The sequence below is a fragment of the Primulina eburnea genome, chromosome 13, assembly GCF_022965805.1.
Source record: "Primulina eburnea isolate SZY01 chromosome 13, ASM2296580v1, whole genome shotgun sequence".
Lineage (NCBI taxonomy): Eukaryota > Viridiplantae > Streptophyta > Magnoliopsida > Lamiales > Gesneriaceae > Primulina > Primulina eburnea.
This window is the reverse complement of record NC_133113.1, coordinates 33,298,776-33,326,699: the sequence shown is the minus strand read 5'-3', so window position 1 is coordinate 33,326,699 and position 27,924 is coordinate 33,298,776. Positions and strand designations below refer to the sequence as shown.

The 27,924-nt window shown below is 34.5% G+C and overlaps 4 protein-coding genes and 1 pseudogene across 6 annotated transcripts; 2 read left to right on the top strand and 3 right to left on the bottom strand.

Moving 5' to 3' along the window:
* The first annotated feature begins 307 nt into the window (after positions 1 to 307).
* LOC140810802 (filament-like plant protein 4) lies at positions 308 to 5,715 on the top strand. Of its 2 annotated transcripts, none has more exons than XM_073168695.1 (5): positions 308 to 433; positions 1,115 to 1,340; positions 1,422 to 3,846; positions 4,566 to 4,608; positions 5,013 to 5,715. In XM_073168695.1, the coding sequence occupies exons 1-5, from the start codon at positions 308 to 310 to the stop codon at positions 5,544 to 5,546; spliced, it is 3,354 nt and encodes a 1,117-aa protein (XP_073024796.1). In that variant the 3' UTR covers positions 5,547 to 5,715. The 2 variants fall into 2 exon arrangements, with proteins under 2 accessions (XP_073024796.1, XP_073024797.1); XM_073168696.1 differs by having other exon boundaries at positions 5,097 to 5,712.
* A 1,027-nt stretch (positions 5,716 to 6,742) lies between these two features.
* Positions 6,743 to 7,340, bottom strand: LOC140810803 (protein SMALL AUXIN UP-REGULATED RNA 51-like). The gene has a single exon (XM_073168697.1). The coding sequence runs from the start codon at positions 7,208 to 7,210 to the stop codon at positions 6,881 to 6,883; it is 330 nt and encodes a 109-aa protein (XP_073024798.1). The 5' UTR covers positions 7,211 to 7,340; the 3' UTR covers positions 6,743 to 6,880.
* A 2,477-nt stretch (positions 7,341 to 9,817) lies between these two features.
* On the bottom strand, positions 9,818 to 14,463 carry LOC140809487 (endoglucanase 10-like). The gene is made up of 6 exons (XM_073167136.1): positions 13,964 to 14,463; positions 13,264 to 13,547; positions 12,317 to 12,754; positions 11,424 to 11,565; positions 10,933 to 11,099; positions 9,818 to 10,418 (listed from the first exon to the last, which is right to left on the bottom strand). Exons 1-6 carry the CDS (start codon positions 14,178 to 14,180, stop codon positions 10,086 to 10,088), a joined length of 1,581 nt encoding a protein of 526 aa, XP_073023237.1. The 5' UTR covers positions 14,181 to 14,463; the 3' UTR covers positions 9,818 to 10,085.
* A 3,484-nt stretch (positions 14,464 to 17,947) lies between these two features.
* LOC140810580 (RNA-binding protein 2-like) lies at positions 17,948 to 20,666 on the bottom strand. 2 transcript variants are annotated; one of them, XM_073168423.1, is made up of 6 exons: positions 20,470 to 20,666; positions 19,357 to 19,484; positions 18,999 to 19,278; positions 18,829 to 18,890; positions 18,604 to 18,685; positions 17,948 to 18,257 (listed from the first exon to the last, which is right to left on the bottom strand). In XM_073168423.1, exons 1-6 carry the CDS (start codon positions 20,549 to 20,551, stop codon positions 18,154 to 18,156), a joined length of 738 nt encoding a protein of 245 aa, XP_073024524.1. In that variant the 5' UTR covers positions 20,552 to 20,666; the 3' UTR covers positions 17,948 to 18,153. The 2 variants fall into 2 exon arrangements, with proteins under 2 accessions (XP_073024524.1, XP_073024525.1); XM_073168424.1 differs by having other exon boundaries at positions 19,357 to 19,614; positions 20,470 to 20,660.
* A 4,681-nt stretch (positions 20,667 to 25,347) lies between these two features.
* On the top strand, positions 25,348 to 27,716 carry LOC140810509 (protein MITOFERRINLIKE 1, chloroplastic-like; annotated as a pseudogene).
* The last annotated feature ends 208 nt before the right edge of the window (positions 27,717 to 27,924 follow it).

The window sequence follows — 27,924 nt, the reverse complement described above, 5'->3', positions numbered from 1 at the left end:
AGTAAATACTTCTGTCAACGGATAAATTGACTTGGAAAATTGTAACATTTGCACAAATTGTATTTTTCATCGCCACTGCATGGCCAAGAAGGCATACGTGAATAAATTATAATTGCACCAAGTTACTTGAAAATATTTTCGTGCTTTGATTTTGAAACTATCTCGTTCCTAAAATTGCTGATTTTCTAGATGTCGGCTCTGACAATTTGCATTTGTGACGTTACATATAATACATGAAGTAGTGTATTCACTTTCTAATCAACTTTTTTGATAACAAGTTTACGGTCTTATGTGTCAACAGCTTGCAATGGATAAACGGAGTTGGCCGTGGAAGAAAAAGTCATCTGATAAGCAAGGTGTTGAGAAAGTAGATAGTACTGCATTAGACGCTTCTAATTCTGTTTCCAAGGCCAGTGGAACTCAAATTGACAAGGTTTGAATTGATATGTGATCTATGCATTAGACACCTTTAGCTTCCTTTTTCATTTTCTTTTAACCTCGTCTACATTTTTCCCACCAAGTTCGATGACTACAGATCACTTTACATTTCCTAACAAATTTTTTCTTTCTGTTATCAAGAATGAGTATATAGCTGATTTCCTTTGGATAAAACAACTATTTACAAGTCATGGCTCTTTATCAATCTTAGATATTCTGGCATTCCTCAAAATTTGCAATGTTCACTTCTTTTATCAGTAAGACTGAAGTATCTTAACCTCTTTAACTTCTTTGCTCATTTCATTTCAATAAGCACTCGTAGACTGTGGTTTCTTTTAGTATGTGTATGTTCACGGAGATTGCCAAGTCAACACCCACCCATTTGAATGAACTTACTATTAAATTTATGAGATATCGAGTTGATTGGATTGCTAAATCTGACTTTGTATCTGTGTAAATGTCTCCTCTAATATATATCCATGATCTTGGCTTCTTAGTTTTTCTCGTTCAAATCATACCATTATTCTCCTTTTCTTTTTTGCCATTTTCGTGTTTACACTCGAGAATCTAGAAATTTTTTTGTTCTAAAATTATCATAACTTTTTTTTGCCTCCAGGCCGACTTGTAGTTTACCTGCCTTATTATGCATATATATCTTGTTTCCTATTTTTTACAGTCTAAGCAGGAAAACAAGAAATCGAAGTATGTTCAATTATCAATAGAATCATATACACATTTAACTGGATTGGAGGATCAATTGAACTCCTATGAGGATAAAGTCAAGACCTTAGAAGATGAAGTAACTGAACTGAATGAAAAGTTATCCGAAGCCCATTCAGAAATTACCAATAAAGAAATCCTGGTGAAACAACATGCAAAAGTAGCTGAAGAAGCTGTTTCAGGTTTTAATTTATAATTATGCATCTCATTTCTTCTTGAACATAGAATGTGGTTAAACTTAAGTTTATAAGCTATTTTCACAGGTTGGGAAAAGGCGGAGGCAGAGGCTGCAGCATTAAAAACTCATCTCGAATCTGTCACATTGCTAAAGCTTACCGCCGAAGATCGGGCATCTCACTTAGATGGTGCTCTGAAGGAATGCATGAGGCAAATGCGAAATTTGACGGAAGAACATGATCAAAAGCTGCATGAAGTTGTTATTAACAAAACGAAGCTTTTTGATAAGATGAAGCTTGAGCTTGAAGCAAAAATATCCAATTTAAACCAAGAACTACTCAGGTGTGCTGCTGAAAATGCTGCACTCTCTAGATCTTTGCAAGAATGCTCGAACATGCTGATCAAAGTGAACGGGGAGAAGTCACAGGCTGAGGCTGAGATACAACTTTTGAAGAGCAAAATTGAGGCCTGTGAAAAAGAAGTGAATACACATAAGTATGAGCTTCATATTGCTAGGAAAGAGGTGGAAATTCGCAATGAGGAGAAGAACATGAGTGTGCGATCTGCTGAAGTAGCAAACAAGCAGCATGTCGAGGGAGTAAAGAAAATTGCCAAACTTGAGGCAGAATGTCAACGATTACGAGGTCTTGTTCGGAAGAGATTGCCTGGTCCAGCTGCACTAGCGCAAATGAAACTTGAAGTTGAAAACTTGGGCCGGGATTGTGGCGAGTCTCGTCTGAAGAGGTATCCTGTGAGACCTCCTACTCCACTCTCATCCCAAATACCTGACTTTGGACTTGGCAACGCACAAAAGTACCAGAAAGACAACGAGTTACTAGCAGAACGTGTACTAGCGATGGAGGAAGAAATGAAGATGTTGACAGAAGCACTGGCAAAACGCAACAGTGAATTGCAAGCTTCGAGGGCGTTATTTGCTCAGACCTCTGGCAAGCTTCAAAGTTTAGAAGCACAACTGCAAGTTGATGGCGAACAGAGAAGTTCTATGAGATCAGATGCTCTGGTTCCAATAGAAAGTTTCTGTAGTCAAAGCATTGGTAATCCACCAAGTTTTACCACCGTTTCAGAAGATGGAAACGACGATAGCATAAGTTGTGCTGGTTCGTGGGCTACCGGAGTTATGTCCGATCTCTCTCATTTGAAGAAATTTGAACATACAAATCCGTTGGATCTTATGGATGACTTTTTGGAGATGGAGAAATTAGCATATCTTTCCAATGGAACAGTTCCAAGTATGGGTATATCAGCTAACATAGGCAATGGGAGATGTGAAATTGTCCAGCAGGAAGAATCACTTGAATTCACCATGAGAACTGAACCCCCAGTGTCTGAGGAGGGTTGTGGTTTGGAAGCTGGAGTGTCTTCTAATGATGATGTTACTGTTGCAAATCCACAGCTGCAGGCAGATGCACTTATCTTCAAGAAGCTCATATCAAAAATATCTTTGATTCTTGAGTCAGTGTCAGAAAAAGACATGGACAAAGTTATGGAGGACATTAGACGCACTATGCATGATATGCGTGATTCTTTACAACATCTGTTGACGAATTCCGCTCTTGAGATTGGTCATTTTGACCCAATGAGTGATCTCTACTCTCGTGCTGAGGATGCCAAGATAACAACAACTGAGGCTATTCCTATGTCTGGAGATGTTAACCTGTGTACGGAAACCGCACAAACCTTTAACCAAGAACTGGAAATTGCGGTTTCTCAGATTCATGACTTTTTCATGATTCTCCGTAGAGAGGCCAAGGCAATTCTGGGAACAATTTCTACTGATGGGGATGAATTGAATAAAAAACTTGACTCGTTCTCTGCCAAATATACCGAATCTATAAAAAATGTGATTAATCTGAATGAGTTTGTTCTTGACATCTCTCATGTATTAAGCAAAGCAAGTGAGCTGCAATTCAACGTTACGGGATTTAAAAGTTCTGAAATGGAAACTGGCTCATTTGATTGTATAGACAAGATTGCACTTCCTGAGAACAAAACTTCTGGTGATTTATCAGGAGACAGGTATCCAAACGGCTGTGCTCACTTTTCTGATTCCGCGTCTGATCCTGATGTCCCTCATGATGGGAATCTTGTTCCGACCTCTGAATCAACAAATCCGTCGTGGAAATGCTCGTTGGAGGAGTTTGAACAGTTGAAATTGGACAAGGAGAATCTTGCAGTTGATCTGTCTAGATTTATAGAAAACTTCGAAGTCAACAAGTCTCAATTGCTGGAAACGCAGCAGCATCTTTCTGAGGTTCATTCACAACTAACAATAGCTCAAAAGGCCAACAGCTTGCTTGAGACACAGCTCAAATGCATGGCAGAGTCGTACAAATCACTTGAAACACGGGCAGAGGGATTAGAGATTAAGGTAAACCAACTTCAGGGGGCAATTGAAAGTTTAGAAAATGAGCTACAAGAGGAGAGGAAAAATCATCACGATGCACTTGCCAGATGCACTGATCTCCAAGAGCAGCTGCAAAGGTTGCAAAGGTACACTAATATATTTCCTTCTGTTGCAATTCTGCATTGATTTGGTTTCGGAACTGATTGAAGCAGATGGTTGTGTCCTCAATTTAAAGGGCTTGATTTATTGTGTTAAAATGAATTTCTTCTACCTGTCTTGTGGTGTGAAAAGATCATTTTAAGCAGTTGTTATACTCCTTTGAAACGTTTAAAAGTTATCACTTACATATAAAATGGTCTTTTTTTGTCTATAAACTCTGGAGAATATGCCTGCAACTTCCAGTGCTAGCCTTTATATTTTCCTTAGTGAACCTTCATTTATGTGATAAATCTACAAATTATAGAGCAATTGTTTTTTGATGGTTAGCTCCATGAATTCTTATTGTTGTCCAATTCTAAATTGATTCGTTCCGACTTTCACAAAGCACAATCAACTGAAGATTCACTAAAAAGAGAGATAGGAAATAAAGAAGTAAACTAAAGAGAAGACTGTAACAAAAAAAAAATTGCCCAATCCTAATTTTGACGTTCATGTTTAGTTCAGTGATAACATGCTTTGGCCCGTAGGCTTTTTCAATGAAGCTTGTTAAACGATTTCTGAAATTTATCATAGTCTTACCGAACTGTCGACTGATGCATTTTCTAATATTGGCTGGTCGATTTTTCTATTTAGTATGAGTTGAAATTGTAATGATTTTTATCTTACATCTTTGACATTGCTTGCCTTTATATTTCTTTGCCTGTAGTGATCGTGGTGCATCAGCTGATAGTGACGACAATATTAGCCAGGTGAACATGCAAAATCATCTTGCTTTCTATATATATCGAGTGGACAATTGGTCATTTATAAATTTTGAAATGCATGCCTTTAAGGTATGCTTAAACCAGTTGCTTCAACAGTATGTGTCTATCGTGGGGCAGGTTTGTGCTCTGGTAAGCCCGTTGGTCACCATTTAACACCTATGTGTTTGAATCCTCGGAAATGAGTTTGTAGAGGAAAAAGCTCTGCTCTTTGGGTACATATCATTGTTTGAAAAGATAATATTCAGGAGCCATACAAAAGACTTGGCAGGGGACCGCAATTGTTTTCACACGTAATATTGAAGTTTAAGTGTTGAAATTATCAAATAAACCATATGGCATAAATTGTTTTTTTCCCTTGGTTGATGAAATGCCTGACCTGCATGTACCAGTTTCAAGGCCGTTCCAATTACGAGGTGTGTATCATCCATGGTCAAGCTTTGGAGAAAACTAAAAGCACTTTTCTTCTTTATCAGGAGAAGGAGTTGGCAGCTGCGGCCGAAAAGCTGGCTGAGTGTCAAGAAACCATATTTCTTCTCGACAAGCAGTTAAAAGCGATGCGTCCCCAAACCGAGTTTCTCAGTTCCCCGAACTACGGAAGGACTCAGAAAACCGACCACCCCATTGAAAATGAACCAACCGTAAGTGGCACGAATATTCGAGGTGCGGATTCATCTTTAATTGACACCACCCCTTGTCTCAATTTTGAAGGAGCAGGATCCAAATCCCCCTTTGACATGTTCAACGCTCCATTTAGTCCATCAGGCTGTGAAGTACACAATGTACAGCAGTCGCCAGTTTCTAAGTACTCAAAACACCGTCCCACAAGTTCAGGCTCGTCTTCTGCATCATCTACTCCCACTCCCGAGAAACAAGCTCGTGGGTTTAGCAGATTCTTTTCAGCTAAAGGGAAGAATGGTCAGTAGTTACTGACCAACTAGTCACCAGCTTAATAAACAGTTTATGTTTTCTAGCTTTCTGTAAATACCGAAGAACCTTCCAAACTTACCCATCAATTAACCTAAGATCTTTTTTATACATTTAAATGGTTTGCTGGTTATTGCTTGAATACAATTTCATCCAGTCTCTATAATAAGGTACGTGAGATTCAAAATAACTGGGATCTCCTGGAACTGACACATTCGGAGAATCATTGCAACATAAAATAAGGTGGGTTAAAAGTTAAATGCTTACCAACGCTCGTGAATACAAGTATTTGAAAGGGAAATTATATGCACAAGACAGACAGCAAAATAGATATCAGAAGATGCAAAATAAATAGAAAAAATAATATCTGCCAATTCATACTTGCTACTGAAACTATATGTACACCTCCCATCATCGAAGAACAGACTGCTTCTAAAAGGATAGTCACAAGTAAAATTACCCGCCTATGGCTAAATGGTCGAATTTATATTATATCAAATGAGTTATATACCAAATGATACAGATATTTAATACATTGAATTCTTGATTACTTGAAAATTTTGGTAGTTTAATAGAAAATGCATGTGATCCAACTTCGCATTATTTAATTTGGAATGTATAAACAGTTGGTGTATCGTATTCTAAAGACCCCATTTCTGAAATGTTAGTTTGATATAGCTTAGCTTGATGTTAAAAATTCTACGCAGTTGAAAATCAAAGAACGTGAATTGTTCAATCATTTTTTGATCTGGGCATGGCGACATGAAAAGACGTATTTGAATTGGAAATAGTGAGGATTTGAAACTTTTGGTTTGAAACTAGATTTAAATAGTTATGAAACATAACATAATTCTAATTTATAGATATTAATTATAATATTTGGCAAAAAAAATACGTAGGAAGTAGCAACCATGAAGGTGGATGAAGAGAGTACCATTTATTACATTACTATTGGAAACTAAAAAAAGTATATGCTTATTAATTAAAGAAAAAAAATAAAGAAATCAAACTTATATGCAGGAACTAACATTTCAAGGGTTAAAACGTATTCTTCACAAAAAAATTCAAAGAAATTTGATTTTATATTTATTTAAATTTGAAGAAGATAACCATTTGCTTATCTTTGGTTGGTTGAATATATATGTGTGTGTGTGTGTGTAAAATACGAAACCACGCAGACCTTAGGCCCAAAACATATAGTAAGAAGACATTATTTATTGTATTTCCGAGAGTGGAGAATTTTAATTTACTTCCAAAAACTCCACATAAAATATAAATTAATTATATTTCTTTGGGAGACCTTGGAAGTCGTCTTGCTAAGTTAACCTCCTTTCTACCTGAGGATTGATATCTGAGCTTCAAAAAGGTCTTCCCCGCAGGGAATGGTGAGCCCCATTTGATGATATTGGAACCCGAACTCTTCTTCGGCACGCTGCAGAAGGCTCTGGAACTGAGGCTTTTCCAGGAAAGATATTGGGATTATGTATCTGCTCCTGTTCTCTCCCACGTACACAGCAAAATGCCCCTTGGGCACGTCCGAAGGGAACCCTTGTCCATTTTCGTAGTCTTGTTTCTTTCCCAAACTCGAATACCGCTTCATAATCTGCTTGATCATCACTGCTTTCTGGGATTGCTTGTTTGATTTTTTTATGGGCATTTTCATTTATCTTTGTATTCAGAAGCATGCAAGAACAGATTATATGGGATGGTGATCAAGGTCACTCTTTTGGGCGGCGAGTTGGATATAATGATGCTGTACATGTGATTTAATTTGTGCATGAGTGCCAGTATTTATGTCATCTGATACACTCACTTAGCATGTCAGCGTCATATCGAAATACTCGAAAATTATAACAAAAAACGGAGATAAAAGATTAAAAATGAAATTTGATAATATATACTCCATTTGTTGAGTTTTATACTCATTTCAGTTATTTCTTGTGATGCAGATAAGAGTGACGGGCCAGGACGTTGACTGTGGATTGGAGTCATATGCATACGAAGATTGGAAGGAAGAAGTTTGTTTTGCAAGTAATATTTTTGGACATGATCATTAAAATGATGTTTTGTATTTTGATGTATCATTAAAACAGAAATACTTAATATCAAAATTGCAATTTTCATGTATCTTGAGGACAAAAACTTCTTGTTTTGTACATTAATAATACATATTTCAATATAAATTAATGTGAATAGGGAAGATCAATCTTATTTGAATGGGAGAATCGTGTTTTTTTTTTTAAAAAAAATTGAGTCTGAAATTGAATTTAATTTATTAGACGGGTAGGAAGAATGAACATCAAGTAAAAAGTTTTCCTCTGGGAAAAATGACATGTGCCCATGTGGGGTGAGATATATCAGTTGTAGGGAACTAAAACCATTGAAATTACCTAATGTTGTCGGGCTTCATCCAGCCAGTAGGGTCCTCCACTTTTTTCCCCTTAATATCACACTTTATATAAATTTAGTCCCTTCATTTTTTAATTTGATCTCTCTGATTTTATTACCATTTTTTTTCTAAATTAAATTTGTGTGCGCTTGTCTAAAAAACAACCTTCATTTTTTTATGTAAGTTTTCGATAATTTGACTTTTCGAATGTCAAAAATATTGCCAAATATCGTTTGTCTTAGTGACAAGAATGAGATCCCAAAGACATCTGTGATTTTAAATTCAAATCTCACTTGTTTGAGTAATTTAAATTTGGATTAGATTAGATAATATATTCGTCTTCGTTGTATGAAAAAATGTAATATTGGACACGCAAATGCGAAAAAGAATTTAAATTCCTTCGATTCTCTAAACATGTTAAATTAACACCTTTGCGTATTTCATATTAATCTCTAAATAATAATAAGATAATGATAAGAATAATAATGACATATTTTTGTCTCTTAATGAAACGAACTCTTTTTTATAAAACACAAAAATTTTGTAAGACTATCTCACGAATCAATTTATTGTATTTGGAATTCGTTTATTGCCAAAATATTTCAGGGAACTACTTGTTTTTCTCAAAAATATAAGGTATAATATTTCGGGAAATTAATATTAATTTCAAGATTTTTAACGTCATGATATGAACACGTATTAGTTGAAGAAAGCTTTCAAATGAAAAGAAATCAAACGTCCAAAGAATCCTTTGTGGACATATAATTATGGTTTAGAAAATGCATGTGTCCGTATCAGAGGACAATGGATGTGGTCCTTACTACTCCCAACCAACCATAAGTCGTTTTCCAATATATAATTTCAACAAACTACCTAAATTATTTATTGCATCTAATGTGACTTATACATTAAGGAGGTTTCACATGAGAATCCGAGTTGGAGCAACATTTAGGCTGATCCTCTGCCAAAATCAGTTGTTATTGTTATTACAACAGGCACTGGATGTTTTTGTTTTAACGTAAATTCGAACTCACTCACGTATTTCTTCTTTTAGGAGATATTTATGTCACTACACACATAAGCAATAACCTGCCAAAATCAGTTATAAGGGTCTATAAACCTTAGGTTTGATGGGGCAAAAATTTGTGTGAGACGGTCTTACGGGTCGTATTTTGTGAGACGGATATTTTATTTGGGTCATCCATGAAAAATTATTACTTTTTATGCTAAGAGTATTACTTTTTATTGTGAATATCGGTAGGATCGACCAGTCTTACAGATAAAGATTCGTGAGACCGTCTCACAAAAGACCTACTCGTTTGATGTTGGACAGGAACCACCTTGTGGGAATTGATAAAGAACACATTATGTCATATATGCTTAGTGTAAACTAATTGATGATTATGGCCTATACAACATTTATAATTTTCAAAGATATTTTATAAATTTCTGCAGAAATATTTGACACCTATATGTTTATGAACCAAAAATCTCAATTCATCAAATAAGTTTATGAAAGTCGATGATCTCACAAAGAAAATATGATTTATAGAATCTAAATTCAAAACTTAATTCTAACGAATGATCAAACTCCGTTTTCATATCGATCTTCAATCCAAAACAAGATTTATAAAAAAAGCCGAGGCCTTCTCTTGAAAACAATAAGGTTTCTTTATTCTTCATTAGGAAAAAATGCAAGAATAATTGTGCAACTGATGAAATTCCTGAGGGAACAAAGCAGGGTAGTTATAAAAATAATGTATTTGTGGATGATGTTTGTATGTTTACATTTTTTTTAATTAAGTTTTGAATTTTCTATATGCAAGCATCGGCCGGACAAACGGGATGACCGGGTTCATGGGTTATAGGGATTATAAAATATTGCTAGTAAATGAAAGTTTTTTCACAACTAAAATTGTCCTCATAGAACAAAATCTTAGACATTTTACATCAAATACAACTCAAGAAAAACGTACACACCATCTTTTGCAGCATAACTCAAGATCCGTCATCACAATTACAGACAAATGCAGCACCTCTAGTAAACAATTCAGCACGCTAGTACTACGTCGTCTGTGTTTCATCATGTAGCTCAAGTGATAATGGTAAATGTAGGATGAGACCAATATGTTTTGTCAGAATCTTTTTCTCAGGTAAAAGATTGTGCCACGGATGATGTAGTAACTAAGCTGGAAAGGAGGCCAACTAGGACTGCGCTGTTATAAGTGCTTGGTTCGGTTTGCATTGAGTTGTTTCTTGAATCGATGAATGACTCATTAAAGAAAGGACCACCAACAAGTGCTCCCATTGCAATATTAGGATTTGGTTCATCTGATTCGAGCCACTTGAAACCATCTTTGCAACCAGTTGTTGCATCAGTTGGAATGGAGGCACCTCTATGATGGACATATTGTGGATACTTATCACCATATCCAACAACATAACTTATCTTCATAGGGTTGCTACCCAATATATAATCAGCCTAAGAAGGCATAAAATGAATTGGTTAGTACAACACAATAACTAGAGGTGGAACAAAATGATGGATTTGATTAAACCAAACTGAATAGGTTCGGCAATTTGGTTATTCCTATGTGTAGTTTATTAAAATTTAAAGATATGGATTAGTTGTTTGCCAGTTTTTTTTTCCAAATTCAAACAAACTTAAGTAAAAAGAAAATATCTTTTTATATATGTTTGGGTCTGATTATTTTGGTTACTTAAATTGAGTTAGTTTACTTTTGCCAAAATTCAATCTGGTTAGTTCGATTTTAAGAATTTTTTGGTCAGGTCGTTTGGTTCATGAATAAGTTTGGTTTTCGAAAGTTCAGTTTGGTTAATAACTGAACCGATGCTCACCCCTATGGGCAAGGGCTGGCACAGTTGATTCTATCGACGGATAATTTGAGCAATTTAAAGGGCAAGTTTTTCTTCGATGAAAGATTAATGGAGAAACATTTGATCCTTAGTAGAACATTGTATGATAGAATGTATACCTGTGAGATTGCAAAATTCCGGAGGTCTGAGGGTCTAAAATAATGTCCATCACAAGAAATCTTTGCCGTTCGAGATGTAAGCATGTAATCACTATAAATGACAGCCAAAAATGCTGACGCCACTGGATGCTGCAAAGCATTCCACGGACTTATCCAAACTAAACCGCCTGCAGTTCATCCCATGAACAAAAGAAAATGTTTTACAGTAGTTGCACTAGATGATCTATTTGACATTAATGTGAAAGAGATATTCAGAACATTGTAAAGACCCCATATAGGTTATGGCTAAAATCCCAAATGAACAATTATGTTCACTTCTTGGAATCGGGGTAGGAAGAGAAAAACTTAACCAAAACTTGTGTGTGCTCAAAACCAGCAATATGAAAAGATACCACCAACAGATGATGAAGATGAACTATGAGTCAAAATAGGCGAAAATGAAAATCAGTAAAAGAATCCAAGTCAACAAAAAGTATCAGACAGAAAATTACTGTCAGTTCTGCTGGATGTGGCTGTTGGAGATTTTGGCAAAAGACCACACATGACTGCCTCTGCTGATTGCCTATACTTCTGAAGAATTTTGGAATCTGAGACGTCTTTTGAACCAAAGAAGTTAACCCTTGATAGCAAAACCTGTGACAAAAGCACTCAGTTACATTTGCATTTATGAACTATCCCCTTGGTTAAGTACAAGCTGTGTTCTCCTTAATTCTCGAAAATTAGGAGCTTATAAGTTGCAAACATATCAGATGACATCATAGTTTGTAAAGTTGCGTAGTCTGATCTGTGTAACATCTAACAAAACATTTTGGGGTGATGAAGAACTTAGCCATACACCATCTAGGCTTGATCTAAGGGAAAGCGATGACCAATATTATGTTCCCACTACCTCTGACGTCTGAACACTATAACTCCAAGCCTTTGCGAGAGCCAAAGACAATGGATCGATTTGATTTTGGTATAGGAGTTATCTGAAAAATATTTTTTGCAAAATGTGATGTATGTTTGATTCGGCTTTCTCAAAAACATTTTTACAGAATGTATCTAACATAAAAATTCACGAGTTGCTGATAAAACATATTAAAATATAATGTTTAGTAATATATGTATATTATTTTAAAAAAATTCGAGTATAGCATATTCTGTCAAAAATGAAGTATAACGTAATATTAGAGTATTTTGGTTGAGAGTGGAGAACAGTCGAAGTAAAATTACTCATTATGCAGAGGGATTTGAAATAGGTGAAAACATATTTTGGCGAAAGGAAAAAAAATAAGAGTATTAGGTTTGGTTTTGGGAAATACAGTATAGCAAATGAACCAAACCTACCCAACGTGTCCCACAGGTGAAAGAACAGATTTACCAGAATGGGGACTTGGATTACCTGCATTCCAGCCAGTTTATTATCCCAGCTAAACCATGTTGGACTTCCCCAGTTAGCATAGTCATCACCATTTTTCCCAGTCACATATTCGAAATATGATTTCTCACCAGTTGCATGATATAACCAACTAGCTGCCCACAATAGCTCATCTCCAAAGCCAGTGGAATTATAGTAAGTTTGTGCTTCAGGAATGCTGATGGAATATGACCCTCTATACATGTCAGCAAATGTAAACAATTGTACAGCATGCTTCAAAAGCACATTTGAGTACACCGAATCTATGGTCTTAAACACCAGAGATGCTGATGCAAGAGCTGCGGCAGTTTCGGCAGCAACCTCGGTTCCTGGGGCAGAAATATTCACCTGAGCAAGCGGCCTTTCTGCCGTCATGTCCTCAGGTCGAACCCAACAACCATGGTCTACTTTAGGACTGCCAACCTGCCGAAGTTTCAATATTATTCTATATTCTTGACTAACAGAAAGATGGTGAAAATATCATACTTGAAACACACAGTTTCACACACTTTGGAAGTTGGAAAATTTGGGCATCCCATGCTTGAGAAAAATAGATGGGAAAACACTAAACAGTAAGATGGGAATTCCATGTTTATTATCATTCTGGTCAAACGAGTTTTTTTCCAAACTTCATCTTAATTGTTCCGAACACATAAATTCCATTTCATCCTCAAAATACAGTCTCTTAGTTTTCTTGGCTAAAGAGTACATATTTTTTGCTATTAAACTTACTCCTCAAGCCTACAAAACAAATGGTAACAAGTGATGATTTTTAGAGATGCACTGTCACCTCCAAAAATAGAACAGAAGAAATTGACAAGAAGCTCATTTTCACGAAAGTAACATCTCCAAATCTTCCGGCATGTGCATAATTTGATCTAAATGATCATCGAGGAAGGTCAGCTCTCAAAAAGCAAAAAGGTTAGACCAACCTGAACATATAAGACATTATCCGTAGGATGACAATTGATGAGGTAATCCGTAATCCACTTGAGTGAATCTTGAGCAGCTTCCAATTGATTCACCGCCTTCATTTGATCACCGTACTCAAGTATAGTCCATGACAATACTGTGGCAGTGAAAGCCATTGGAAATCCGAACTTCATATGATCCCCTGCATCAAACATCCCTTTTGAAAGATCCAACTTTGCTTCACTTCCATCTTTCAAAGCCGAATCACCCCTCCAGGGTATCTGATTATTCACCAATTTCCCAGCTGCAGCATTAATTGGGGAGAGTTCCGCCATTAACAAGATATTCTTTCGCATAATTGGGGAAAGAAAAACGGATAATGAGTGTAATCTGAGTCTAATTCATCCACTAAGTAAAAAATATTACCAGCATAGACACATTGAATCAGTTACAGACGTGCTTAAGCTATCTATAGAATTTTACAGTTAAACAAAAGCCAAGAAACAGACTCCCAAATTCAGCACGAGCATCAAATTGTTCTGAATCGCTAAAAAGTTCTAAAAATACAAGAACAAATGATGAGTCACTAAATAATGATGGGTTCTTACGTTCCCGTTTTAAAACTTTAAAACGGAAAAAGGAACTACATAAACAGATCAAATTTCATGACACATTCACAGCAAAAGAGCAATGATGGATCAAAGAAAGGGTATAATGTACATTTTTGTATGTCAAAAAACTGCACAGCAACTTTGAGAGCATCAGCATATTTCTGCGTAACGGCGCCTGGAGGCCCCGGAACTGGTTCAGCCTCCGGCTCCTTAGACTTGTGCATTTTGTGCTTCAAAGTCAAGAAAAGTGCGAATGCAATTGCTGCCAAAACTATGAACACCAGAAACCAACCGCACCACCCTCGTGATCGCCTTTTTTCCTCCATTTACTTCCAGAATGGAGACCCAAAAAAACTCAACTTTCTGCTCCAAAAACCAACAATGTGTATCCTCTCTGATGCCCGGATCTAAACCTGCAGCAGGGTCAGTATGTTTTCAAGGGCCGAATCGAAAATGCGGGTAGAACTGAAAATGACGACAGAAAAATGAAGAATTTAGGAAGGTTTTGGGGAAACGTGGTGATGAAATATAGCCCAAGGATTCGAATTACAATGGGATTTTGTGCGGAAAACGGAGCACCGACAAGATTTGGATTTTTCCTCCAAATCATCTCACAAAAATGTGTAGACTTGCATAACATGAAACTACGATAATACCCTTTCCAGCTGGCTTGATGATTTCACTTGCGGCTGGTTATGTGTATGGTAGTGTCGGTCAACGTCCCCATTTATTATACGAGGAATTGGCCTTCAATTTTCAGTCGTCGATTTTTTTTGTGTTCAGTCTCTGGGTATTTTTTTAGTAACACGTTTTCACATGAAATGTACCACATTTTCATATGAAGTTTACCACATTTTGTATGATATAGTAACATAATTTTGTGGATAGGGAGTGAACCCAAAGAAATATTTTGATTGATGATTTTTCACCAACTTCTCCATTATATTCTATTTAATTTTTTTCCTTAATTTTCATCCAATTAATATTATTACAACAGTGAAATTACGAAAATTGTTATATGTTACGTATCGAGTTACAAAAAATATTTGAAATGAAAAAATTATCTTTGCATTTATTTGGAAATTTTTTGTTACATCCCAAAAAATTTAATCAACTCAAATAACAATTAAATAATGAAGAGATTAATTATCGAGCATCACTTGAACAAATAAATCAATTTATATTATATGAAAGATATGTTCTACCTATACAAAAATCATATACAAATGAATATTTAAATATACAAATCAAAGAGTGGGTGTGTTTTAGTTTTAGGTGAGACGATACATCAAGTGGACTCGTAATAATTTCAACTTATTTAAAGGAATGCCTAATATAATAGTAATACCGTATATTTAGATTTATTTATCATTATCATTATTCTCAAGTCGTTCTTGACTTAAAAAAAAATATTGTTATTGTAAGACGATATCATATATTTATATTTATGACACGGATTGATTTGATTCACATATAAAGTACAAATTAATACTTCTGATATAAAATAATATTTTTAATGACTCGGTAAAACATGAGATTCGTTTCACAAAATTATCTATGAGATAATCATTACACACTAACTTTGTGTAAAGTATATGCAAATTCACCACAATTTGGCTAAGCTTATTAAAACATTTTTTATAGGACTTTCGTAAGATGGTCTCGTAGATCTTTATCCGTTATACGAGTTAACTTTGTCTATATTTATAATAATAAATAATACATTTGACATAAAAAAAAATAATATTTTAATGAGTGGTCCAAATAGGAAATTCATATTACAAAATTGACTCATAAGATTGTTTTACATAAGTTTTTGTGAAACATATTTAGTAGCTTATAAGTTATCAGAACTCATTTTTCATAAAAATTGTTAAAGTGTTTGCATAAATTTTTTTAAATAACTTAAACATATTGATATGATTGGTATTGAAAGTTATTTTTATTGTCAAAATTATCAAAGAGAGTATAATGTTACTAAAGTAATGTAAATACTAAATAGTAATTATCTCAAATTTTTTAAAAACAACTTATAAGTTGTCAAACTGTTTATTTCACAGTTTATATGTTGTTTGACCAAATTAATGTCAAACAAATTTACATGGCTTATAAGCTCCAAAACAGTTTATAAATTGTTTTGTAGAGCTTATAAGCTCAACCAAACACACTTTTAAATGTCGAGTGATACCATACTCTAATACACAGATCGACTCTAGTTCGAGTTTATCCGTTCAAAATCTCGTCAAACTAAATGTAGTTAATCATTCATTACTAGAGCTTAAAACGCGAAACGATTGGTTGGTCGCAATAATATGAAATTCAAGAACCAAATTAAGAAGCATAAATGATTTACGTAGTTAATCATTCATTACTACACCTTTAAACGTGAAGCAATTGGTTGACCCCAATAAATATGAAATTCAAGAACGCAATTAAGAAGCATAAATGAATTTTTTTTTTCCAAATATCAATGTATGGAGTAGGTTTCATTTGTATTTTTGAACTCTGTAACTCTTTAGTTCATCATTTTGAAAATATTTTGATTCTTGTATGATGTCTGGTTAATCAGGTCTCTTATATCTATGGAGCACTGATAAATCACTGCCATTGGATTTTAGGCCTTCGAGGTACTGGGAGAAAGGGGGAAGGATCGAAAAAAATGTTAACACGACCAATATTATTGAATGAATAGGTAGCACCCTTAATCATTGGCAGTCTAATTCTCAAAGGATATGAGATGTGCGTATCAAGACAAAGGTCAAGTAGGCAATGAAAGTTCTATTGGATCCCAGGAAAGTAAGGTGTTCTTAAAATTTGGTGTGATGCTAATGTCCATTATAAATACAATTCTTTAAATTTTTCTTACTCATGGACATACAGTCATACACGGTGGCGTTAGCAGGACTTGATAGCATATATTCATGTGTGGTAGTCATAAAAATCCTTGGTTTTTACTTGGTATCTTATAGAAAAATTCTTAGTTACATTGTTGTCCATTCGCTTATTTGTGGTTGGACTCTCATAAAAAATGAACGTGGTGCAGCGTAAGTGAGTTTGATGGTTCAAGAAAGTTTCATATTTTAGTTTTATGATAATCATGTCGTATTTTTATTTTTGGTATTTATTGATTTCTTTGGCCTAGCAGACCAATCACAACTTGTATCGTTTCTGTATTTGCTCTTGCTCAATTGAACTAACATTCATTTTAGTAAGTTATTTTCAATGTTCTTCTTATGACAACTTTGATTACCATTTCAGACCACAAGGCGTCCGGTGCCATTTCTATTCGTGAGAGGGGATGGTGTTATTTTGGTTTCGCCGCCGCTCAGGCAGCTTCATCCATTGGTAGTGCACTATGTATCGGTTGTTTAAACGCTTCTTCGTGATAACCGCTTGCAATTCTGTGATCCTCTATTTGTTTTTTGACTGGTGGCACTGATTGGTAACTGGTTTGAAGATTTTGAAAGGTTACCTTGTATCATCAGTTGAGGGCAATGAAACATATATACTTGTCAGTTAAAGTGGAAATGCATATCATCTTTCCAACACTTCAGCTAAATGTGGGGAGTTTCTCAGACCCATGTTCGATTTGCGCACAGATTTGATTGAGCAGCGAACCTCTTTGCTTGAATTGTTTCAAATATCATTCGAAATATCGAAATTTATGTTTTGAGTTTTATAAATTCCTTAAACCAATTTAGATTCTTTTTGTATAATATATATTGAAATTTTCGAACTTCTTTTAAATTTTCTTTAAATGGTCACCAGTGAACTAAAAAGCACATCTGGGACACGAAGACCTCATGGGAGACAAATATGTGAGCAGGTTTCACTTTAAACCCCTGTTAGAAATTGTTGTCCAATTATCATAATTACCCTAGAGGCTCCTATTCAAGTGTATGACACATGTTTATGATAATTGTTAGCTTAAATACGGATGGATTTTCGCTATGTTCAATCACAGACGTTACAACAATCTTTGACAAAGAATTGTCAGTGGCCGGCTTACGGGTTTCTGGATTATATCCACTTACAGAAGTTGGCTATGTCAACTATTGAAAATAAAAATTAAGCAAGTACACAGATTATATAGTTGGAACAAGTAAAGAAGAAACCAAATTAAGCTATATTAGAAACCATACAACATAATATAATGCCTCCAGCTAATAAAAAGAGATGAAATCATACAGCCACGCCCCATTTCTAAATTGCAAGATGCAAAGTTATTGACTTGTTTTGGACACTACCTACCATCCAAATAAGTTCATGTCATGCTGTAGAAGGAAAAGTTATGGTTGCTCATCGCCTCCAGCGAGATCCAGGGGCCGACCTCCGACCTGGGGATTTTGAGAACTGCAGACGCAAATAAGGAGAATCTGCATCTTCTTCATCCATCTTATAACCTGCATAAACAACCATATTTACTTATAGCGTGAAATACCATAACATACATGCCCTTCCTGCGTTTTAGTAAACTTAAGTTGTAAACAATTTAAATAATTGCTTCATTTCACTAATTACCCCAATTTTCACCAAACAATGAGTATCTTCATTCCGACACGTCAAGGGGACACCAGTCGCACATTTCAAATAACTTTCAATTAGACAAATATTCGCTTTCAATTTTTTCAATCCAAACAAACGAAGAGGTCAGAAGTTTGAGGAATCGAGATCTAACCACCTGAACATCTTAAATAATTGATTTTTTAAAAAGAGAAGCCATATTTACTTAAAACAAAAGGCAATCACCTTGCAAAGCACTTAAAGCAGTTGCTGCACAAGCTGCATCCACGAAATCAACAAAGCAAAGAATAAGGGGATCTCCACCTCGCTGCATAAGTAAATATTTAATCAAAACCTCACATGCGTGTCAACTTCAATATGACGTATATGGGAAAGAATAAAGATGGCCTAGAAGAAATTTCAAGTTCTCATGAGCGGAAAGAGATCTTGGAAAATTTGCAGCCTACTTACGTGTTTTGAATCCTTTCTTACAAGCCTTACTTCTTTGTACCCTACAAAAGGGCGAAAAATATCTATTGGAAGTTAAAGAATGAAGAACAGGTTAGAGAATGTACCATAATCGAAGCACGTAAATGTAGATAAAAAAGTTTCATATAATTATGACCACATTTAAAGGATACGAGCCACTTCCCGACGTGTACTATTAGGTGGAAGCCCCTCAATGTACAACGTACTAGAAGCATCTGGAGGTAGTGGTATAATTTCCCGGGGTACAGTAATTCTATTTACTGGAGGTGGACCAAAACCAGTGCCTCTATCATTCGGTGCTAGTTCAGGAGCCACGTCTTCCAGATGGTTTATTGCAAGATGATCCTGTAGATGGAAAGCGGGCATAACTCTACTAGCAGCATTTCCAACCCCCATTTGGTTAAACTGACTTCCTTCCTCAGAATGTGATTGCTGGAAAAAAAAAAAAAAGCAAATATTTAAACTCCAGCGTGCACACACAACTGAAAAAAGATTACAAGGAGGAATTACCGAACTACGAAGATAATTGTCATATGCCGACCCTAAGGATTGTGTGTCCTTTATTGGTCTAGACCCATCCAGATCATGATTCCGGGAAAAAATTTCAGAAGCGAAGTTCCCCTCAATTGGTGGAAGATCTACATTAGTAAGAAATAACATTTAACTTTAACGGCAGAACTTCATGCAGTCATTTAGTCTTCAATTTAACCATTATAGATGCATCTTAATCTGCCTCTTCTCATAACCCAATTTGATTTGCCACAGTTCCTGTATGTTGTCACACATGTTCTCAGAACTACAAATTTTGAAAATTTGGACAGAGTTCTGTGATTGTGTTTCTCTAAACCAGAAAAAAAGCAGAAACAGAATTGGAAAATTAAACAAATGATCTATTTGGTCCAACGATCAAGGGAAAATTGCAAAAGTTTTGGTCCAAAGGTTGGAGATCAAAGTCCGGTCAAACTTTCAAATCATAAATTTTAATTCAATATAAACATTTAAGTGATTTGCAGAAAATAGAGAGAAAACTAGGCTTCAAAGGTTCCAGAAGAGTCAACAAAATGATGTTATATGAATGATGGTTCAAAAAACACATTTTTGTTGGATTTTTGTTGGATCATAAGGTCCTGACGGATTAAATCCCAGCAATATCACCATCTTTGTTGGATTTTCATAATCCTAAAGCATATCCTTCAGCCTGGTATGCATACTAAAGTTTGTCGAATAAAAATCTCACCCAAGAGGTGTTGATAATGTCATGAAGGGAACAGTACATTTTGCTAATTAGTCAAATACACAAGTGGCTACGAGGATTTAACTCACCAACACTCAACATCTCGAAGAATTCAGGTTAATTTTCAGTTCATTATCCATAAAACAACTGTTTGATGACAATAAGCTAAATTTTCAATCTCCGTAAGTTAATAGCCCTGGACGAATTCATGTTAACAAATTAAAACCAACCAAATTATAATGCAGTAAAGCAAGCGCCTTTTATCAATTCGCTAGAAGCTGAAAAATTCACAACAATAAAAGCAACTGCCCGTTCTCATCCGTAAACAGATTCAAAATCCTCAAAATGAAAAAACGAAAAAAATTAGGGAAAATTAAGCGGTTAAATACCAAAATCAGTTCGATTTCGCTTAAGCGGAGTGGCCGATTGATACGGCGGAGGCTGTTGATTACTCCAATAATCATCCCCCATCAGAGCAGTAAAACTGCAGGAAGAATTACGGAAATAATGTCGTAAGAACACCGTAGGTTTCCGAATTACGGTGGCTTTTTATTTTATTCGTTATTTGGTGGTGCGGGAGGAATACCGAATACATCCTTTTGCAAACACATCATTTTAGTCCTATTTATACTATAAGGCTGAGTTTGGTTGGAAGCATAGGATAAACTAATGATTAGTACGTAAATGATAAACTATTTATACTATAAGGCTGCGTTTGAAATGACAGAACAAAACAAATAATTAATACCAAAATGATTATGTAAATGATACACGAAGATTTGTATGGTTTGCTCTTGTCCTTTGTGTTGTTTGGTACGATTTTTGAAAGTGTGATAGAGAATGTATGTAAATGTGTAGTACCCAAAATACCCTTGGCGTACTGTAGGAAGTAAAGTAATTTTCTGCATCTGCCATTAATGTTGGTAGAAGTGTGAGCATTTACATCATTATATTTTCTACTTAAGTGCATGGTTGAGTCTCTTTAGTTGAACGATTTCTTTCAGTTAACAGAAACAATTTATTTTACCCACTGAAGAAGATGTCAGCAACTTTCCCAAGCCGTTCTCAAGATTCTGTGCAAATGGGTGCAGATTGTGTGGCCACTACGGACGTAGTCATGTCCAACAACTCTATTCTTCTTGTGATGAGCCAATACATACAGAAACATGCTCACCTTCTCCTCAATACAGATATATCTAGAGTCGACTAGGCCTCCAACATGAGTTAGCAAGTAACACAAGTGTACAAATGCATTCCTATTCTTTCGCAAGTTCAACACACATTGCACGTCTCCTATGTCAATCATCCTGTGCAAATGGTTCATTTGCACAGGAATTCTTTCCGTCATGTTGTAGGACATTGCTCTTTTACGCTTGTTGCAACGTCGTTCTGAACGTATCTCCAATAAATGTCTCACGAGTAACATAACCAACAAGGATCGAGACATGATTTGTTGCAGCAACACAAAAAGAATAACGTGTCTACGCATTATAGGCAGCGAAGATACTCGAGGAAGGAATAAAATTGAAAATGGGGTTAACAATGACATTTGCGAAACACAAAACAGTACAAGAATTGAGAACGAAGATGCTAATGCATGTTTGACAACTAAATTATTGTTTCCCAATGCTTGGTTATAAATTTTTAAACACATTGTTGTATGTGTGGAAATTGAAATTAAAAACATCAGTAGCTTAATGAAAAAAACGAAATCATCACAATATTAATAAAAAATCCAGTACTTTTGCACTTCCACATTGTATGAAGTAACAAATTGATAGCTGTTTACACTACACACACTGGGGTTATGAAGTAACAAATTGACCGATGGTTACACAACACAGGGGTTAACAAGTGCTGCTGCAAACAAATACAGTTAAAATAACGAAAAAAAATTGAATTCAACGACGCCAACCCAAAAAAATTGAACAAATTTCAGATTTCTGGAAGAAGGATAAGTAAAGAAATGTCAGTTACCGACACTGCGTTGGCCGCCTCACAATCCTGAAGCTTCCGAAGGTCACAACAGCAAATTTTAGCCTAAGAAAACTGAATCACGACAACGGCGTACGAAAATAAATGTCTTCGAAAAATTCGGTCGAAGATTGTTTACCTGAGTTATGTAGCGTTCGCAGCGCCGAACCCTAAACCTACGCCATGGCCTCTGTTCGTACTTTGTTGTTAAGTGGGAGGAAAATATGTTGGGTTTGTTGAGGGTAATTTAGGAAAATACAGCCTTGATAGAACGAAGGATAATTAATATTGGGGTGAGGCGTGGGTTTATTTAAACCTATCTAGTACAGCCTACTCCCTTGGATAAGATATTAGATGGGTTTAGTAAAAAATACATCAAACGATGGATAAGCATGAAAAAAAGAACACAGTCCTACTGAATCCCACCTACCAAACGGGCTGTAATTTGTTATTTATATTATTAAATTTCAACATTAATTATTTTTTTGATAATTTTAGAAACTAAACAAAAATAAATAACATCTAATCTTAAAATTCATTTTGCTTGAATTTTTCTAAGATATAAATTTAAAACTTTTTTTTGGGAATTTTAATTTATTTAACAAGAATTTCAAGTTACAAATGCTTATTCGAAAATTTAAAAAAATTCCTGCTTACCTTGCCTTTTTTAAAAACTAAAATTGAATAAATTCATTATTTTCATATGTGAAATGGGTGGAGATAATTTTCTTTAAAAAAAAATAAAAAAAAATGGCTGTTATGCTTTTTTTCGAAGAAAGGGGGAGCTTTTAAGTGATATAAATAGTTTTTAGGATTATATTTTTCGATTTTTCCCCCATCCTATTGGATTTATTTCTAATATTTAAGAAGATTGATTTTTAGAGATTAGTTAATTTTAATTATTGTGCTGAAAATACAAGAACAGACATCATTATCTATTTTCTTTCTCATTTCATAAGATATATCTTTAACACATCATTTCATTATTTTACAAATTATGGTATAATACAAATTCATAAATTTTAAAATAAATTAAATAATGATATTTACACTCCAAATAGTATTAATTACAATCCATTTTGAGTTATTATATGATATATGAAGACAATGTAACATTCAAACTATTACTTGATGGATGCATATTTTTATATAAAATTATAGCCATAGTTTTCCACATGCCCTTCTAAGCGAGTCTGGTATTTTTCTGAGCAAAATCTTACTCTTCATAGGCATATACGTATTGATCAATCTATCAATAGACGAAATCTTTTAATTACATATATAAAAATATATGTTTATTCTCGAAATCTAATAAAAAAATTATTTTTTATTCTGATGTCTTTAAAAAAAAATATTTATCTAAAAGTGAAATGACATGTATTACGAGGAATAATCTATAAGATTACATAATTAGTAATTATTATTATTATATAAAATATTAAAGTTTTGCGATTTATTTTAAATTTGTTTGCTTTTTTGTTTCAAACTTTAGAAACTAAAAATAAAAGATTTGAAACTTTTATATTCATCAAACGAATAATACATAATTATTTGTATTTATAAGTCTTTTTAGTTTTATCCAAACAAAAATGGTTGACAAATGCATCAAAAAAATATTTGATAAAAGAGTACGTCTATTGTGACATGGTTTCACGAATCTTTACCTGTTATACAATAATTATAATAAAAAGTAATATTCTTAGCATAAAAAGTAATATTTTTTCATAGATGACCCAAATAAGATATATGTCTCACAAAATACGACTCATAATATCGTCTCACACAAATTTTTGCATTGATTAAAAAATAAACGTTGTAAAAATGTATATTTTATAATAGAATTAACAAGTATTAAAAAGGAGAAGTTGGTAAAAAATCCCCAATCAAAACATTTCTTTGGCTTCACTTTCTACCCACAAAATTGTGGTACTATGTCATACAAAATGTAGTACACTTCATATGGAAATGTAGTACATTTAATGTGGAAATATGGTACTAAAAAAATATCTAAGGATTGAACAAAAAAAAAAAACGACGGCCGGAGATGAACTCAAATTTCCCGAATGAAAAAGGATAGTTTTGTCGAGCTTTATTATAAAAAATCAAAATAAAATCTATGGAACGTGAGTACCACCGTCTTTGTCTTCTATCAGCCATTTCTCGTGGCTTCCCTGGTCCCTGTTACTGACGAATTCTTCGGCATATCCAAACCTGATTTAGAACAGCATATCTCCCATCCTTTATCCTCGATGGAGGCTTCGACCACCTCCTCTCTGCAAATTCACTCACTCCAATTTTCATCGACGACTTCAATTCCGTTTTCAACCACCTCAACAACCTCATTTCCTGCCCAACTCCATGCTTCCAATACCCTAACCCAAAACCAGGCAAAACCCAGAATTTTCAACATTTCTAGATGTAAGTTTGAAGTTTTCCTCCACCAGCGTTTGGATTCACAGCAAAATCAACAACCAAAAAAAGCCCACGTTTAAGAATTGGTTGAAGCCCGCCACCAGAGGCTCTCTCGCGGTCCATGCTTTGTTCAAGAATCTTTCTGTTCTTGAGAGGGCAGTCATCGGCGCTGCAGCTGGTGGCATTGCCGGTGCTTTTACTGTTTACATATGTCTGTCTTCACACACTTGATAGTAGGGGTGATCATCGGTCGGTTCGGTTTTCGGTTTTTTATTTCGGTATTTTCGGTTTTACAAATATATAATCCGATATCCGAACCATTTTTCTTCGGTTCGGTTCGGTTTTTTACCGAAATAGTTCGGTTATTTCGGTTTGATACATTATTTAAATTAATAATATAAAGATATTATAAAATATAATATGTTATCTTTTTAAATGATTTCTTAGTAAAATATTTACATATAAAGTACAAATGAATTACATAAACAATAATCAACCACGTATTATTGAAAATAATTCTTCATTCACTAATATCATCTCAATAAATAATATAAAATAAAAATAACATTATTAATTTAATTAAATTTCGGTTTTTTCGGTCAGTTCGGTTTTGACATTTATAATCCGAAATCGAACCAAATTAATTTCGGTTTTAACATTTATATCCGAATTATAAAATTCGGTTTTCGGTTCGATTTAGTGTTCGGTTTTTTCGGTTTTGATTTTCGATTTTTTCGATTTTATCCGAAGTTTGAACACCCTTACTTGATAGCTGTTACAATCAAGACTAAGCTGCAGACTAACAGTGTGTTTGGCAACCAGGATTTGAGAGGATTTCATGGGATTTGGATTTCAAAATCCTATTTTTACTGTTTGGCAAGATGTTAATAAAAAAGTATTCGGATTTGCTTAGGATTTCATGGGATTTCAACAAGTATATCCAAATCCCATCAAATTTGATAAGATTTGGTGGGATTTGTATTTTAAAAACATAAAATTACTTTTTTATCCAACACATCATTATCCACCAAAAATTTCTAAGGGTAGTTTAGTAAAATTTTAAAATTCCAAATTCGAATCTTTTTTTCTCCAAACAAGAAATGGATTTGTAAATACCATTTTTAAATTTTAAACCAAACACCAAATGGAATTTCAAATACTTGAATTTCCAAATCCAATTCCAAATCCAATTCCAAATCCCACAAAATCCTCTCAAATCCTGATTGCCAAACACACTGTAAAGGGGCGTCCGAGATTTACAAGGGGGCGTTTGATGTCATAGTCAAGACTTTTTAGAGGAATTCTTGGGTTTTATAGCGGGGTGTCTGCTGTGATTGTGAGTTCCACTTTTTCCTCTGCGGTTTACTTTGGGACCTGCGAGTTTGTAAGTCCGTTTTTGGAAAATTGGGACATATCCGCCGGTGTTGATTCCTCCCACTGCTGGTGCGATGGGGAATATCATGTCCTCGGCAATAATGGTGCCGAAGGAATTTATCACTCAGAGCATGCAGGCCGGCGCAAAGGGTATGTCTTGGGAGGTTTTGTTACGAATTTTGGAGAAAGATGGGATCTTGGGGGTATATGCATGCGGGGTATAGTGCTACATTGCTTAGGAATTTATCCACTGGCGTTTTGAGCTATTCTTCGTTTGAGTACTTGAAACCTGCGGTGTTGAGGGAGACAGGAAAAGCTTTTTTGGAGCCTTTTCAGAGTGTGGTCGGCGGAGCATTGGCAGGGGCGATTTCTGCATCTTTGACAACCCCATTGGATGTTGTGAAAACTAGGCTGATGACTCAGGGTCATGGAGAGTCTATGAATAGGATTGCTGCCGCAAGCTACCATGTGGACAACGATATGGTTAAGCGGACATTGAAGGAAGAAGGGTGGGTTGGCTTTACCCGTGGGATGGGACCTCGAGTGTTTTACAGTGCATGTATTGCGGCTATAGGGTACTCTGCATTTGAGACAGCCCGGCTTACGAACATGGATAAGCATTTGAAGCAAAAGGAACTTAAAGCAGTGTGGTAAATATTCTTTTCATCACCTATTTGCTCTACATTCCCTTAATGCTGACCAATGACTGGAGTTTGGAATTATAAATATCATATCATAATAAAATAATATTTATTTTTTAGGCAAAAAGTATCAAACACAATTTTATTTTATTTTTAATCAAAAATAAGGTTTAAAATGGCATACATTTATTTTTCCCTTTGTTTTTTGTTTTTGCTTAAGACAAAAATTTGTGTGAGACGGTCTCACGGGTCGTATTTATGAGACGGATCTCTTATTTGGATTATCTATGAAAAATTATTATTTTTTATACTAAGAGTATTACTTTTTATTGTAAATATCGGTAGGGTTGACCCGTCTCACAGACACGAGACTCGCACTTTGTTTAATTGATGTAAGAAGTAATTCATTAAAGTTTAATTATTATAAAAAAAAATAATCATTATAATCTTATATGATCAAATTGGGTCGACCCAAGTGAGAAAGAAGGATCCACTATTTCAAACTTTGTTTGGTTGATGTGTCCGCAATTTGATTGGGCTGGTTCTCGTTTTACAATTTAGTTAAGAGAAAGACTGGGCTCTCCCAAAATATTGGGTTTGGTTGAGTAGCAATTATCCACTTTATAAGGTTTCGTTATTTTATTTTTCTCGATAATTAAAATGTCAACTGGGCATATATATTATTTAAACTAGTGTTCCGTGGCACACGATGCATGTCATGTTGATTTTTTTTGTGTAAAAATATATGTTATTTTATTACGATATGATATTTATAATTAAATATAATTTAATAAGATAATAAATTAAAGAAAATAATAAAGGAAATGTAAAAAAATTACTAATAAACTCACACCAGCAAAAGTAGCCAAGAAATATTGTGAAGAGTAAACTATAAAGAAATTTTGGTGTTATATTGGCATACCAAAAATAGTCAGTATAGTATAGATTAATGAAATTCAATTTAAAGCAATAAAATAAAAAATAAATCTATTTTTTTTAAAAAAAAAAATTATGATTTTGATTAGATGATATGTTATATTGGGCCTGGGGTGAGGCCCATATGTCTTTGTAGTGAAGCACAATGACAAAATTCCAACTAAACACAGAGGAGGATAATGTCAAATATACAGTGATGATACATCTTATCTGGATAATGCAATAGCATGTAATTATCAATTTATCTTTTTCGGAAAAAAATATAAAGAATATTTTTTGTTCTACTTTTAAAAAAATTGTCGGGGATTGAAATTTTAGAAAGTTAAATTTTCAGCTGATTATGCATAGATTATTGCTTATAATTTAAGAAAGTGTTTGTAACTTCTAAAAATAAGTAATTTTTTTTTATTTTTCTTTTTAAATTTCTAAATTGTCTGGATAAATTATTGTATGTGTTTCGATGGACTAATGATTATTATTAGTTACGTTAATTATAATGAAAAGTTG

Coding starts and splice junctions, on each gene's coding strand:
- LOC140810803 (XM_073168697.1), bottom strand. CDS start 7,210: ATGAAAATGCCCATAAAAAAATCAAACAAGCAATCCCAGAAAGCAGTG.
- LOC140810802 (XM_073168695.1), top strand. CDS start 308: ATGGATAAACGGAGTTGGCCGTGGAAGAAAAAGTCATCTGATAAGCAA. Junction 1,341..1,421: donor AGCTGAAGAAGCTGTTTCAG/GTTTTAATTTAT, acceptor CTATTTTCACAG/GTTGGGAAAAGGCGGAGGCA. Junction 4,609..5,012: donor GTGACGACAATATTAGCCAG/GTGAACATGCAA, acceptor TGCATGTACCAG/TTTCAAGGCCGTTCCAATTA.
- LOC140810580 (XM_073168423.1), bottom strand. CDS start 20,551: ATGGGGGATGATTATTGGAGTAATCAACAGCCTCCGCCGTATCAATCG. Junction 19,485..20,469: donor GCGAAATCGAACTGATTTTG/GTATTTAACCGC, acceptor TTACTAATGTAG/ATCTTCCACCAATTGAGGGG. Junction 18,258..18,603: donor TGCTTTAAGTGCTTTGCAAG/GTGATTGCCTTT, acceptor TTGTTTATGCAG/GTTATAAGATGGATGAAGAA.
- LOC140809487 (XM_073167136.1), bottom strand. CDS start 14,180: ATGGAGGAAAAAAGGCGATCACGAGGGTGGTGCGGTTGGTTTCTGGTG. Junction 11,100..11,423: donor CACATCCAGCAGAACTGACA/GTAATTTTCTGT, acceptor GATGAACTGCAG/GCGGTTTAGTTTGGATAAGT. Junction 10,419..10,932: donor GGAATTTTGCAATCTCACAG/GTATACATTCTA, acceptor ATGCCTTCTTAG/GCTGATTATATATTGGGTAG.